The 15661-nt window shown below is 52.1% G+C and overlaps 2 protein-coding genes and 1 pseudogene across 6 annotated transcripts; 1 reads left to right on the top strand and 2 right to left on the bottom strand.

Moving 5' to 3' along the window:
• Window positions 1-18: 18 nt before the first annotated feature.
• Window positions 19-9089, bottom strand: jtb (jumping translocation breakpoint). 4 transcript variants are annotated; one of them, XM_015336737.2, is made up of 7 exons: window positions 8805-9082; window positions 8362-8418; window positions 6504-6755; window positions 6006-6046; window positions 5323-5408; window positions 5158-5237; window positions 19-4293 (listed from the first exon to the last, which is right to left on the bottom strand). In XM_015336737.2, exons 3-7 carry the CDS (start codon window positions 6611-6613, stop codon window positions 4137-4139), a joined length of 474 nt encoding a protein of 157 aa, XP_015192223.2. In that variant the 5' UTR covers window positions 6614-6755; window positions 8362-8418; window positions 8805-9082; the 3' UTR covers window positions 19-4136. The 4 variants fall into 4 exon arrangements, with proteins under 4 accessions (XP_015192223.2, XP_015192224.2, XP_015192222.2 ...); XM_015336738.2 differs by lacking the exon at window positions 8362-8418 and having other exon boundaries at window positions 5158-5234; window positions 8805-9089; XM_015336736.2 differs by having other exon boundaries at window positions 8362-9082.
• A 128-nt stretch (window positions 9090-9217) lies between these two features.
• Window positions 9218-13449, top strand: LOC138225266 (uncharacterized). Of its 2 annotated transcripts, XM_069184850.1 has the most exons (3): window positions 9218-9516; window positions 10664-11612; window positions 12406-13449. In XM_069184850.1, exons 2-3 carry the CDS (start codon window positions 11600-11602, stop codon window positions 13431-13433), a joined length of 1041 nt encoding a protein of 346 aa, XP_069040951.1. In that variant the 5' UTR covers window positions 9218-9516; window positions 10664-11599; the 3' UTR covers window positions 13434-13449. The 2 variants fall into 2 exon arrangements, with proteins under 2 accessions (XP_069040951.1, XP_069040952.1); XM_069184851.1 differs by lacking the exon at window positions 9218-9516 and having other exon boundaries at window positions 10429-11612.
• LOC102697463 (U6 snRNA-associated Sm-like protein LSm6 pseudogene) lies at window positions 9584-10038 on the bottom strand (annotated as a pseudogene).
• Window positions 13450-15661: the final 2212 nt, after the last annotated feature.

The raw sequence follows: 15661 nt of genomic DNA, 5'->3' as shown, positions 1-15661 counted from the left end.
AAAACATAGGACTCGAGGTTTGTATCATGCAGAATTTATTTGCTGTTGGCAAAACAGCCCGTCAACCTGATCTGCCATAAAAATACAATTTACAGTATTAACCGCATCATTGGCAAAGGGAAAATAAAATACAGAATCTCTAGAGGTTAGCGCTCACAATGACTCAGACCGTGTCTTTAAAGTGGACAAGGGCTTATAAATTCTGCACTGGGGATGAGGGTTTCTCTTCCTGTTACAGGACTCCTCTCGATTATGTGCTGGGGAAGAGGAACATCATTTCCTTTTCCCAGCCCCAGAGGTTCAAAAACAGAAAATATTAATGTCACCATCCATGGCACGATTACAAGATATGCCCGTCTTGAAAGCATCCACTTATTTTGCACGGTAGAAGTCCCGTGTCTAAAACGTGGTGAAAATCCAGTCACTGTGAGCCAGGCTGGTCACGGAATAATCCAGACTCAATGAATTATTTTAAAAGAAGGGTTCATCATCCTGGCCTATGGGCCGAATGAAAAAGCACACTCTTCAGTAAAACAACGCTTGAAGACCCAAGTCGACAGGTTTCCCATGTGGCATTGCTGGAGACCTGAGTAATCGCCCACAGACCCAAGACACAGGTGAACTACAAACGTGCTTAGTAAAGAGACTGAAACACTGTATCATGGGTCACTTATGTAGTGACAGAAATTACACATTGACAGGCATATAAATGTAAATATTTGAAGCATGAAATGTTTTTTTTCCACCACTACACAAAAGGCGTGATAAAAGTGACATCTTGAATCGTCACGTTATGCCTGCACTTCGATGAGCTGCACCCAGCTTTACATTAGGCCGGTAATAATCACTGGGTCTGTTCCGCCCCAGCTGGGCCGGTACCGGCCCAATCAGACTCTGGGTCAGCCTGTAAACACCCTAACACCAAGAGCATCAGGCTCCACAATCAGTACTTCTGTTCATCATCCAAGCACAGCTTGACGGTCCTAAAACACTATTTAAAAAAAAAATCTTTGACAGAGAACAGACATCTAAACACGCTAAGGGTGAGCTGAATGAGTGTTGAAAGCTTAGCCATGACTATAAAAAAAAAATGTACTCTTACATTTCTTGTTTGAAAGGAAAAACACACAGACATTAATGAAATGGGCAAGTAGTACCTGCATTAGTGATGATCCATGCTTGTTTGAACTACTTTTCTTTGCATTTTCACAAAAATCTCATGGACACATCAGGGTGAATCCACTGCACTGAGGGAGGATGGAAACGATACCAGTAAGCAGAGCTCCAGGGCGAATACATCTTAATACAAGTGACGGCTCCTCTTTAATTTCATTGCACCAAATCTCTCTCTCCTACTTATTGCCTCTTCCAGAAAAAAAACAAATAAATGCTGGTGTAAAGTCTGTCATGATAAACCAAAGAGGACCCTGAACTGAACATTATTTACTCATCTGACCTCTGGCTACGGACTCCAAGGATTCAGCAGCCAGTGGTGCAGAGACTTACAATGACACACAAGGGACAGCCCACTCTGCCCGATGCTGCAGTATGAACTGTTCTGCTGGCTCTGGTCCTGGATGGCCGGTCAGCTTGCTGGTTTTCAGTTCAGATTTGCCTCTTACAAACCTGAAGCAGATCAGCCATCTATCCATTACCAGACTGCTTTCTCCAATTCAGGGTCATAGGCGAGATGGCAAGCAACAGGCACAAGGCAGGATACACCCTGGATGGGACACCAGTCTATCGCAGGACACGCACACACTCATAATAGGGCCAGATTTTCCCAGGAGCCAATTAACCTGCCAGCATGACTTTGGACCGTGGGAGGAAATCCATATGAATACAGGGTGAACACACAAACTCCAAACAGACAGCACCCCAGGTCCAGAATTGAACCCCGGGCCCCAGTGCCAACACATACCACTGAAGCAGATCATCATCCTCTTAAATGAGCCAATTCGACAGCTCCTCTCAGCTAGTCAAGTTCTGCTGCCTTAAAAAGACCTGGAAAACATGCTGCCACCCCAGGCCAGGTGGAGACCATGACTGGACACAACTGAGCCTTTAACAGAGAACAAAAAGCACCACTAAGAAGAGCTATCCCCTGTGCATGACCACATCGACCACTGTCACCCCAGCAATTTACAATACAAAACAGTACTATGCCTATACAGGCTCATCAGCATACAGCAGAAACTTTTTTTTTTTTGCTTGTGGGAACCCTGCAATAGTCATTGACTAAAATTCCCTACTGGGCCAGATCTCCAGGAGTCTCTCCCTCACAGACAGGTGTGGAAAAACAGTGCCATTCACCTCCTCTCAGCATGCAGCAGAGCGACATTCACAAACCCTGACCAGAGCTATTCCAGCTCGGTCTCCTGTTCTTTGAAAGGCTGCAGTACGAAATGCACTCCCGGCCCAATACCACTGAAGATCAGCCATGCCTTTAGCTCTGCAAAATGGGATAGATTTCTTCCAAGCACCTCCACCTTACCGATGGGCTGTGTGCTGCCATTGCCCATCCCTTAGGAAAAACAGGCAGGGTCTCCTCCACTTGAATGTGTCCCCCTGGGTCAGGCCATTTCATCAAGCACATGACTCCCTACACAGCTCCCATTCCTCACCTTTAAGCCCTTTTGTGACGGTCTCCAAGTGTCCCAGGAAGCACAGAAAACTAAAAGCTGGGGGCTTTTAAAATCTCCCTTAAAATGGGGGGGGGGGGGGGGGTAGTACAACCCAAACCTTTCCTATTGCGCTGCCCACCACTGGCGGTGGAGCTGTGTGAACGTGGATTCAGGTTTGAGATTCGGCCTTGTTAGTCGAAAGCCAGAGGTTTTTGCAAGTTTATGCGCTGAGCGTCCCGTGGATCGGTGTTCTGCTTATCCGAAGAATGCAGATGAGGGAAAAAAAAAAAACATCCAAGGAAGTTTTGCACATGCCTGGGGTCCGAGATGCAGCTATGTGAAAAAGCCTTTCTTGTTTTCTAGCTAGAAAATGTGTTTTCTTCTCATGTGCTCATACAGCACAATGGATGAGGCTGTACAAAGTCCGGTTGTCACTCTTCCAAGTGGATCTTTGTGTTCAGCATTGCTTAACCCCTCACAGAAAATGTCATCTGAAAAATCAAAACCCGATTTCACACAGACCTTGCTCCCACACGTGATCATTACAACATTCATGATCACTACAAAACAGTAAATTGATACTTCGATGCTGGCTAATTACAAGGCAAAGGACTGCAACATTGGAATATCCATAGGCTCTCCAACTATTCTGGGAAATTAAAAACATTCCCAGTTTTTCCTGTCCTAATTTTACAGAAAAGCAATTATCAATTCCTAGCATAGCTCCACTACCTCATCAACATTTGGGGGGGTTGGGCGTGGAGGAGAAATTAAAATACGAGAGCAGATCACCAGCTGCCCTGCATAACCTTGTAGTGGTATTACGCCAGGATCAACTTTCAGCACCAAGACTGACCAAGAGCTGACTTGACCTTTGACCTTTGGGACAAGGTTTCCCAGCCTCTTCCTCCACGCGAGACCAACACGCAGGGCGTTCTTTCCAAGGGTGCGCTCCAGGAGACCAAGATTTCAACTGCTGAAGCCAAAACTAAAGCACCAGGAGTAGCCGTGTCCACCAGCCCCAGTGCTACAGTCCCTCTTTGACAGATGTTTGAGAAGAAATGGTTATGGGAAAGAAAAAACAGGCAGAAAGGCCACTCGTCTTGGGCACCACAGCCCCCTTCCCATCTCAGACTAAGAACGGTGCGCGCGACAAGATGCTCTTTAAAGGCAGAAGTTCCGAGTGGTTTTCCTCGGGCATCACTCCTGGGTTTTTCCTCTGCCATCAGGAGATCTTCACCCTTATCCTTTCCTCTGGCCTTCCCAAGCTGAAGATCCCAGGGTGCCGAGCTGCGAAATGTTCAGTCCTGGCACAGAACTCCCATCATCTCCTTCCCTCGACCCCCCCCCGTGCAAACTAGGCGAAAACAAATACCAGTGGCTCGAAGAATATTGTAAACCTTTTTGTCATAAACCCCTCATGGCCACATCTTTGTTTCAAAACAACAGCGCGGCTTTGTCCACCCCCACAGTGCGGCAGGCAGCTGGCTCCTGCCCCAGCGACCCCGGCCTCTAGATGGACTCGATCTGCTTGCGGACCTTCTCCGAGGCCAGGCGATCCAGAGCCCGCTGGCGCATGACCACCACCAGGGCGAAGAGGACGGTGAGGCTCACCATGGTCCCCTCGAACCTCCAGAAACGCCGCTCCTCCATCACAGCCGAGCGGCAGCTGGTCAGGGCCAAAGAGAAGACTGGGGGTCAGCAGTCAGCTTCAGAGCTTTATGACCTCTGACCCCTGTCACAATCCTGCAGGTTTTTCCAGGGCTCTGATCAATGCTTTCCGAAAATGAAGCGGTCTCTACTGCCCCACCCTAAATATCTGAACCTCCAAGCCAGTTAACTCACTTTTCACACTTGGGGCTGCAAGGGTTATGGGTCACTCACACAGGATTAAGAGTGTGGTAGACCAAAACACATGCACATACTGTATAGAGAAACCAAAAGATTAGAAATCCCCTGTCCAATCCTCCCACTAACTGAGCAGTCTCCGTGGCAGACAGTGGGCTCTTCAAGGCCAACCACAAGCTTCCATTCCTGTCCCTGGTTGACCAACTCCCAGATCACAACCCCACTGAAACTGTGTTGCTCCAATGGAACATGACCAGATCTGAGCACCTAACAGAGCAAGAGCTGGCTGCAATGTCAATGAGACAGTGTGTTGAAGAGCATGGCTATCTATTTCTTGAACAAGAAATGAACAAGCAAAAGCTCCCACCTAAACTGCAAGATTCAGTCCCAATTTGTACCCCTTTAGATTCTATACAAATATAATAACATGTACCTCAATTCGTTCACAAACCCTTCAACTCATCTGCAGCAAAACCCCAGGCATTTCTAGGAATTTGGGTCCGAAATCAGAGGCCACAAACAGAACTACACACTATTACAGCCTCTTGTGATGGTGACCCTGACAGAAGAATGAGTAGGACCGGGCTTCAAGTGTCTCGGCACCTCATGGCCCACATCCCGAACTAAGTGTGCGAAATCTGGCCAGCGACTCGCTGCGTGAACACTGCCAGACCCACGTCCTCACCTCTTGTACTCGTCCTTGTTGGACTTGGCACAGTTGATCTTCTCCACGTACCCCGTGGAGCTGCAGGCCAGCCACGTCTTCTGAGAAGGAGAGGAGAGGGAGGACAGTGAGGCCCTGCTCCTGTGTGGCCTGGCGACGGGGGGGGAGGGGCCGGGGGGCACTTACACTTTGGAAAGAGTTGCACTGGGCGCACTCCTGGGCCACAACAAACTCCTCTACCTGCCAGCAAGGGGTGGCAAACGCCACCATCTCTGCAACACAAAACACACAGGCAGATCGCGATGACAGCTCTGCTGAGGCAAAAGAGAGGGCACACCCCCAGCCTGACAGAGGGATGAAAGCAGGGTACAGTGTGAACACGCATGCACGCCAGCTGCAGAACCATATGGAGTACAGAAACCGTAACCACCACAACACGCAGGAGCCTTAGAATACGCAAAAGGGAGATTTAAAATCTAGTTTTGTTTTTTTTCCCGACTGCTATTCAAGCAAACGTTGGCCTCTGAGTGAGCAGAATCCAGAAAGACAGCAGAAAATCTGCACCTGCTGTTCACTTTCAATATTGATTTGGCTTTCAAGTGCGAAAAACATTTTTTTTTACAGCACGGAGAAGCTTTCCTTTCTGACCTGGGAATTCTAAACTGCCAAGGTATTTGCTGATCTGTTTTTTAGTGATCCTCAACTAGCGTAGTAATCGGCTAATCTGGGGTGTTGCGTCTTTTAGTTAAACAAGTTTTTTCCCCCTTTTTATATGCCAGTTACACACACAGCAGTTGTGGGCAACGCTGTGGCCCGGAAAATCAAACCAAATGAGGATCAAGGGGGAGATTAATAAAAAGAGAGGGTACCTGGGGTCTTTTCCTCTTCAAGGACAGCAGCACCGGACACTCTGGATAAAGAAAAAGGAAGTGACTTAAGGTCTAAGAAATAAGACTCCACCTCAGAGGGGGAGAAAGCAAAAATATATTCAATAAATAATCTATTAAAAAAAAATCAACCGGAGTGGTCTTTAATTCTGACATCTATGACCACAAATCACTGGTTCCAGTGTCAGAACAGCACCAGGATTTATATTAAAGAGCCAAAATAGGAGTTACAGCTCTCTAGGACCAAGACTGATTTTTTAAATGGTAATTTTTAATTCGAATTTGTAAAAGAGCGGTCTCTTTATTTCAGAAGACAGGGCCAGGACCGGGACCCACTGTTGTAAACAGTTCTTCATCTTAAGAATTACATTAGCTATGCTGCCAGAAATAACCGTCTTTTAAAAAAAATATATCGCTGCTGTATATTTTCTGAAACAGCCGTCACAGCCTCGACGCTGTCCCTGGATCCCCCCGTCTCACCTGACCGATATTAGCCCCCACAGAAAGGCGCAGAGGGCCAGGGTTCGAGGGGTGACGAGCAGCCCGGGCTGGGAGAGACCACCCAGGGGGATTCTGCAGTCGCTCTCCATTCTCCGTGCCGGGGGGTCAGGGACAGGGCGGGGCGCAGGGTGCACACACCTCCCCCAGGTCTAACACCGCATCTTCCTCCCTCTGCGAGGCCGGGTGGGGTGGGGTGGGGGGGCACTGTCGAGGATCCAGAAACAGGAAAAACTGCGGAGAACGACCGGAATGGAGGGTTTGAAATCAGACGTCCAACAAATGCAGTCCTTGGGGATAATACTGCCGATCCTGCTCTCGTTCCCGAAGCTCCATCATACTACACTGCCATACGACACAAGAAAAGGCACAAACGGGAGGAGGCCGTCCGTTTGACTGCTACTCGCTGATCAATCCAGGATGTAATTCTGCCACTCCTAAAGAGAAGCCAGGGTATCAGCTCCCATGACTGCTTGTTCCACACTCCCACCACCCTATGTGTAAGGAACCACCTACCTTACCTGATTGTATGGCCTCACCCTGCCACATCTTTTAAAGATGCCTTGTCGCACCTTCCCACAACCCTTTATATACCAAGAGGGCCTCCTTAGTTCTTAGGTGCTGTTCTCTATAGCTACCACTTCTTTCCCCTGTTCTGCTTTTCACTGTGGAGCTCGAATAATTGAGCGGGGTTGGTATGATCAATAACCTTTAAGGATTTGGAATATGTCCATCAGACCTAAACATAGTCATCTCTAAGACCCAAGAGTTTTAGTTGCCTGGCAACGTGTGACATTCTTCTTAGCCAGCCCCAACCACCCAGCCATTTTCTAACTGCTTCTTCCAATTCAGGCAGCGGGAGCAAGGAGGGGGACAACTTGGGATGGGACACCGGTCCATCACAGGCCACACACACACTCCCACCAGAGCCAGCTTTCCAGGAGCCAATTAACCTGCAAGCATGTTTTTGGACTGGGAGAGGAAACCCACACAAACATAGGAGACCATACAGACTCCACACGGATAGCACCCCAGGTTCCCGTCTTTAGCTTTAAAATCCATCCTCTGTGTATTTTCCTAGTGGAATCCCCGTCCTACAAGGCTTGCATGACCTTCATTTCTCTTAAATTCTTAGCGACATTGTGGAGTGGACAGCTGACCTGACGGGTCAAGGGTCACACTACCTAGAGGTCTTTGACAAGGGAGGATTTTTTCATATCAGCGGGTTGTCCAATAAGCCAGGGGTTCCCCATCCTGGTAGTGGGGACCCCACACCTGGCTGGTTGCTTTTTAGCCCACGTGCATGCTCAATTAAAGAGCTGAACCCTATACTGATTACTAACAGGATTAATGTAAAGTGATTTCAGGTTTTGTAACTTGTTAGGTAAATTAAGGCTCAATTTACATAATCAAGCAGGGCTTGAACAAAAAAAACACTATGAGGGTTCCCAGGTGCAGTACTGGGATCGGAAATTCCTGCTCTAAGCTACAGACTCACCCTACCGTATTCAGCAATAACAAAATGACGAAAACACGCTAACGTAGTGACAAATACGGTATTAGGGTTCGGTTCATTTTAGCACAGCAACGACATGGTCTTTGAATTACTACCTGCAAGCAAAAAAAAGTAGACTCGATTCGTCGTTGGTAGTCGTATTACTTTGAGGGATGTCAGTTATAACATTGCACGGCCTCGCTAATACGCTTTTGGGAACAGCCGGCAGAGAGCAGACCTTACAAAGCACCAAGCCGCGGTGACGCCACTCGAGTCCAGTTAATGAGCACCGACACCAATCCTCATTAAAACCACGTCAGCCCGGCGGGCTCTGATAATCCATACCTGAAGGTTTCCCCTTGAACAGATCTTCAAACTCGATTTTCACTGTTCAGACGAGCCCTTCACGGAAATTGTAGGTCGTATAAACAAATCAAATCAGGTAAACTCACACAAGATGGATGAGCATCGCCGCTTACTGTGGGAACCACAGCTGATTAAATACAAACACGAAAAACAGACCGTCCTGACTGCCTAGCTCATACCAGAGCGAAATAAGGCGAAAGGACTGGTCATATTGTGAGCAGGAGCTGGAAAAGAGGGAGGTTTCAAACTCATCAGAGGTCTAGATTTTAATAACGGACGCACAAGACTCATCACGGCGACTGGGAAGACTGTTAAAGAGGGTAGCTACACACCGCGGAATGTCCCACAAAGTGTGTGAATTTAAACTCCACCGAAAAGCCTTCTTGTTGACACAGAAAGCCAACAATTAAGAATAAACTCACAAAAATAGGCCGCCTTCTCTACACGGGTTCCGTCATCCCACCCCCGGTCCCGCTAGGCTACGGCTCTCCCGACATCTCCTCTCGTTCGGCGTTTTCACGTTTTAAATCCGATCGGTCCTTTAAACGGAAAGTTTTTAATCTCCAGGATTTACGGACCGCCTCCGCCAAACCCGGCCATCTTGAAATGTACCGAGCCGCGGAGAGGACAGACAACTTCCGCGTCCGCGACCTGCCGCCCTCCACAGGCAGCGCCCCCGCGCGGTAGGAGGCGGCGTTTCTCCCCCAGTGTGCGGGACGGGTCCGCCCGGCCGGTGTCCGCACTTCTGTGACGTAGCGCGGGTGTAGACGTCAAGTGCGCGAGTACTCGGGGTCGTGGGACACCCTCGTGTGACGTCACTCGGCTTAGGGTCAACAGCCTGGTGTTGAGGCTGCTTTTCCAGTGGCAAAGCGCGTGACGGCAGAGAATTCATCGTAAAGGAAGTTTCATTCTCCGCTCGCAGTTTGATGAAATGGAAATTGTCGCCTCGTCTTTCCCCAGACAGCTAAACGGTCTCTTGACATTAATAATCTTTGTCTTCGTCTGATCTGTGGCATGGGTTATATACAGTATGTAGCCTGTATGAACGAATACACAGAGATCTGCCAGGCTGAAGTAGATGATTGATCGCAGCAAGATAAGTTACTCAAGAAGGACAAGAGATCCTATTTCAAGGTATATGTGTAGAGTTTGCATGTTCTCCCTGCATTTCCTCTGGGTGCTCTGGTTTCTTCCCACAGTCTTTTTTTTTAACTCAAATGTTCATTTATTCAAGGTCTTTTCTTCATACAACAAAAAATGACTTCCATTCAAAAAAGTTCCAACAATGAAACATAAAAAGAACACAGGCTTGAACAAAAGTAAAACTTGAAAGCAGATTTAAAAAGAAAATACTCTTCATCACATCTTCCTCTTTTGAGTACTTATGTACAACACATTGTTTCCTCGCAGGAAAGCATCTCCATACTTATTCTTCAGCTGCCCATTGACATACTCCTCTGTCTGTTCCACAGCAATGTTCATGTAGCCATCCAGACAGGCCAAGACTCCTCTGTTATCGACACCAGAGTTCAGTTTCACCACTACTGGTCTTCCGATGATTTGTTTCAGAAAATCACTAGGGGTTTGCTTCCGGAGACTCATGTCGGCGTTTCGTTTCAAACACGATTTCTCTCGAAACTTCCCACAGTCTGAAGACATGCTGGTGGGTTCATTGGCTCCTGGGAAACTGGCCCTGGTGCGAGTGTGTGTCTGTCTGCCCTGTGTTGGCCTGGCGTCCTGTCCAGGGTGTACCCTGCCTTGCACCCATTGCTTGCTGGGATAGACTCCGGCTCTCCCAGAACCCTGGATGGGATGAAGTGGTTAGGGAATGGATGGATGGATGGATGGATGGAAAAAAAACATATATATATATTGTAACACATACGGCCACCATGCGTTACCAGCTGGCTGGCTTACCACCGTCTGGGCTGAGGGCAGATCTCCCTTTGGCTCAAGAGGCTGGGTCCCTGTTGAGTGATGCCAGAGGCTGGGGTTCGAGTCCCTGACAGTGGGGGGCCGACCTGATGTGGCAGCGGTGAGGGAACCCACATGAACCCCAAAGTATTACAATATATATATATAGGGGGAATGCAGGGTAGTAGCACAGTCCATGCAAAAGACATACGCTAGGCTATGAAAGGGGTAATGTCTAGTATTTATAATGTTTAGGAGAGGAAATGACATCAGGATTGATTGCGAATTACTGAGAGCTGAGTCTGATTGAACTTCCCTTATGAACACCACTTAAATGTGTCGCTCTCTGCTTTTCCGTCGGATGTAGCCATAGTGGGGATGTAACACCGGGACCTACATCAAATTCTTCTTCCCGGCCCGGCAGAGCTCCAGCTCCGACGGACCCCCCACCATCACCGAATTCTGCTGGCACGGCTTTCTGAGCGCAGATCAGGGCAGGACACCCGAGACTCTGAGTCTGGGTGCAGCAGTAGGGTCCAGGACACCAGCAGCGGGTCTCCATTCACCTCCCAACTCGGGCAGCATCAGGGGCAGTGAAATGAAACACTATCCTGTGAAACCAGCAGAGGGCGCAGTTGTTAAGGCTGCAGGAAGTGCTGGCCGCATTAATGGCGTACTGTACACTGTGATGTTAAAGAACCAAACACTGGCTGCATGTTCATTCATGCCGTCGAGTGAGGACAAGCAGACTAATGGGATAGTTTGAGGATTATATTGTGAACGCTGCCTCTCGGAGTGGGACAGAATGAGGATGTCTCCACCTTAAGGGCCTGACAGTCACAGGTCTGTAGGTGATCAGCCTGCCCCGTCTTCCTCCACAAGTGCTCAAGATGGCACCCTGCTGTCTCCACCCTACCTCCCACAGGTACCTGTGGACCAGAGGAATCCAGGAGAGATTTTGGAGGAGGTTGACTATTGATAACTTGCATAAGGACACCATCAGGAACCGCCTCAGATTCCTCAAGCAGAACAGGCCCAGCTACGCCCTGTGGAGTTTCGTCATCTCCTCCACAGAACTGCTTGGCTCTCTAAAGATGTGCAAGGACAGTGAAGGAGGATTAATGCAGGGAAGAGTGCAGGCCCTGGTCATGTGATAGGCAGTGCTCAATCGTCTACAAATCAGATACATGATCTTTTGAAGTATTATTCAATTTTTCCAAGTATAATTTAAGGCCAACTCCCATCCCCTGAATTCTCCGTTTGCAATCCTTCCAGCTGGCACACATTTCAGGAGCTGTCAGAAATGTGTATAAAAGGTGCTTTATCTCCTACTCCACACAAGCCGTTAATGAAATTGTACATGGTATCTGCATTATGATCGGTTTGATTTTGTCGATGAATGGATGCTTTTTCATTGCAGATGTTTCATTCTTCTTTTATGTCTGCTGATGAATTTTGTTGTGTATTTTACTTAACTGTATTTGTAAACCTTAGACAAAGTGAGTCACCCAAGAGCGGAGGAGCTGTGATGAGTTCACTGTCTGGTTGTTAGCATTACATGTTCTTTCAGGACGTTTTTTATATTGCACGAATGCGTCAACATGTGCCCTAACCCCCACACCCATAATCCCTGTGTACTTGTCATCATCTAGCAAAGAAAAGGCTATTTTAGGAAACTGAGTTAACTTACTTAGAAAGTGTAAATTAATTAACAAAGAAGCCAATGCAGGTATTCCTCCAAACGTGAAGTAACGAACACCATACATCCCCATTTCTCAATACATATTGTAACGCCCTCGCCTGGTGGTGAGGAGGAAGCGCCCCTAGGCGCTCGTAGTACCGCTGGGCATGCTGGGAGTGGTAGCCGGGAAGAGTCTGAGGGTCAGCACGATGACCAGCGGCTGACCCTGCCTGTGTAAATAATGTCCTAGTAATTCTAGTGCCCTGTGTAGTCCTGTAAAAGTAGAGTGTGTTGTTAGGTAATTACCACCCTAAATGTGTGTACGTGTTCGTCAGTCTCCTCATGTGTGTGTAGATCCTGTGTTTGGTTTTGGTGTGGTTGTAAAATAAAGCCAGTGCTTGGTTAATCGCGTCTCCACTGTTCTTTAGTTCTGAGAAAGAACCTGCAATACGCTACATTGGTGTCAGAAGCGGGCAGAATGAACAACTCGTGGCAGACACTACCCGATTCCGTAAAGCGCCGGCTGACGCTGGAAGACGCAGAACCCATCGGCGGCGCACATAAGGAGCCTGAGCAACTCCTGGGTGCGACAGGTGGCCACAGCCCTTACCAGGGCTACCCAGTAGTGGTCCCGCCAGTGGAATTGGGGCGGCCGCCCCGGAGAGAGGATGCCCTCCCTGCCGGAGCCGATCAGCGATTCCCACACCCATCGGCGCGGGTGCGACCAGGTCGCTACGATGGTGAGGCGCCTTGGGAGACCTATAAGGCGCAGTTCCAGCTCGCGGCCCGGACGAATGGCTGGAGCCGGGCGGAGATGGCCGGCCACCTGGCGGCGGCGCTGGAAGGAGCGGCCTGCCAGGTGCTCCTGGACGTCCCGGAGGAGGACAGAGGCGACTACACGGCGCTGGCAGCAGCCCTCCAGCTGCGCTTCGGTGTAGAGGAGGCGCCGGACTTGATGCGGGAGAGGCTGGCCCTGCGGCGGCGCCGACCAGGAGAGCGACTGGGCCCGGTCGCCGCGGATGTCATGTTCCTCGCCCGCCGAGGATACCCAACTTTCCCCCGGGAGGCGCAGCGGGAGATGGCTCTCCAGGCCTTTCTCAAGGCCCTCTTGCCCGAGGAGCTGCGGCGCCACGTGCAGCTGGCCGCGCCAACATCGCTGGAGCAGGCCTTGGCCCTTGCTACACGGGCTGAGGTAGTGTTCGGGGTGACTGGCAGCGCCAGCAGACGCAGTGCGCCCTGCCGGCTGACCGAGGCGGCGACGGAGGAATCCAGCGAGGGGGAAGAGGAGCCAGCCCGTGCAGCGACCGCCGCGGAACAGCCCCGCACGCTGATTTGCGACCGCTGCGGGAAAAGAGGACACCGAGCCCGGGTCTGCCGGGCACCCGAACCTCGCTCTCCCCGATCGGCGTCGGGAAACGGGAATGGGGCGGCTCAGCGCGGGGAAGGCCGTCCTTGAACACCTCAACCCCCGCTCCGGAGAGCGCTGTAAAAACCGGCGCCCCTCACGCCACCGTGGGGCGAGTCGGCTGTAGCCGGGGCCTGTACCTCCACTGCCGGATTGAGGACCAACCCTGCCTGGCCCTACTCGACACCGGTTCATCAGTGACCCTACTTCGGCCGGGCGTCCTCCCCGACACCGAGGGCACCAACCCCCCAGGATGGGAGGCCTCCAGCCTGCGGCTGAGGACCGTGACGGGACAGCTCGCTGCAGTCCGGGGGAAACGGGTGCTTGCCTTCCGTCTGGGTGCAGCGACGGTGCGCCACCCCTGCTACCTTGCACCCATCCAGGAGGACTGCATTCTGGGGCTGGACCTACTGCAGCGAGTGGGGGCCAGGTTGGACTTGGACCGGCAGGAGTTGGTGTGGCAGGGGGAGCGACTGCACCTGGTGGAGGGCAGGTCCAGCGAAGGCCGAGGGACGCGGGCTTGCCGGAGCCGGGGGAACAAGAGGCAGCGGCGGCGGCGGCGGCAGTCGCCGGGGCAGACCAGGCCTGCGAGCCGGGGAGCGAGCGTGCCGGATCCTGCCCCTGAGTCGGCCGGGGGGCCAGACAAGGCGGCGGCGGGGGCCGAGCGTTGCGTGGAAGCGAAGCGTGCCGTTGAGGACCTCTTCCAGCGGAGCTGCGAGGGCCTCGATCAGGACCAGCGGCAGCGGCTCCAGCAGCTACTCGCCCAGAACGAAGACCTCTTTGCGGCGAGGGATGAGGACTGCACCCGCACTGCCCTGGTCCAACACGAGATCAACACCGGCGACGCTCGGCCCATCCGCATCCCACCAGGACGCATGGTCCACGCCAAGCGGACCGCCGCCGAGGAAAAGATCCGGGAGATGGCCGCAGCGGGGGTGATTGAGCCCTCCGCGAGCCCGTGGTCGGCGCCAGCCGTACTGGTTAAAAAAAAAGACGGCTCGTGGAGGTTCTGCGTCAACTACCGCAAGCTGAATGAGGTCACCCGGAAAGATTCCTACCCCCTGCCGAGGATAGATGACGCCCTGGACTACATCACCGGGTCGACCTGGTTCAGCTCCCTGGACCTCCGCTGCGGCTACTGGCAGGTACCGCTTGCTCCCGATGCTCGCCCGAAGACGGCCTTTTCCATCGGCCAGGGCCTCTGGCAGTTTACTGTCATGCCTTTTGGCCTGTGCAATGCCCCGGCGACGTTCGAGAGGCTGATGGAGAGGGTGCTGGCATCGGTCCCGCGGAACCAGTGCGTGTTATATCTGGACGATCTGCTGGTTCATGCACGGAGTTTTGACCAGGCCTTGACGAACCTCCAGGCGGTGCTGGCCTGCATCCGCCGTGCTGGCCTAAGGCTCAACCCCCGCAAGTGCGAGCTCCTGCGGCGGGAGGTGACCTTCCTGGGACATGTTGTTGGACCGCGAGGGGTGGCTACGGACCCAGGTAAGGTCGCCGCAGTGAGGGGCTGGCCGACTCCACGCACCGTCGCGGAGCTCCGCAGCTTTCTGGGGTTGGCCTCGTACTATCGGAGGTTCGTCCGGGACTTTGCCAGCATCGCCGCCCCGCTGCACCGCCTCACCGACAAGGGCCGCCGTTTTGACTGGGACTCGGGCTGTGAGACTGCCTTTGGCCGGTTGCGCGAAGCTCTGGTGGGGGCCCCCGTGCTGGCCTACCCCGACCCGCGGTTGCCGTATATTCTCGACACCGACGCGAGTGACTCGGGGGTGGGGGCGGTGTTGGCGCAGGAGGGGCCGGATGGGGAGCGCGTAGTGGCTTACTATAGCCGGGCTCTGACTAGGCCTGAGCGGAACTACTGCGTGACCCGTCGCGAGCTGCTGGCGGTGATGGCGGCGGTCCACCACTTCAGGCCGTACCTGTTCGGGACCCGGTTCCGGCTGAGGACCGACCATGCGTCCCTCACCTGGCTGCTCCACTTTAAGGAGCCAGAGGGACAGATGGCGCGATGGATAGAGATCCTGCAGGAGTACGACTTCACTGTCGTGCACCGTGCGGGGTCTCGCCATCTCAATGCCGACGCTCTCTCGCGGCGCCCCTGCGAGGCCGCGGACTGCCATCACTGCGCCCGGCGGGAGCAGCGTGAGGAGGCTGTCCGCACCGTGGCGGGGGTGAGCGCCGCGGCCACGGCCCGGGAGGGGCCGCTGGGGGTGGGCCTGCCAGACCTGGCGCAGTGTCAGGCAGCTGATCCTGACGTGGGCCCGGTGCTCCGCTGG

Source organism: Lepisosteus oculatus, chromosome 27 (genome assembly GCF_040954835.1).
Source record: "Lepisosteus oculatus isolate fLepOcu1 chromosome 27, fLepOcu1.hap2, whole genome shotgun sequence".
NCBI classification, from domain to species: domain Eukaryota; kingdom Metazoa; phylum Chordata; class Actinopteri; order Semionotiformes; family Lepisosteidae; genus Lepisosteus; species Lepisosteus oculatus.
Note: the sequence above shows the minus strand (reverse complement) of the source record. Positions and strands in the feature narration are given on the sequence as shown.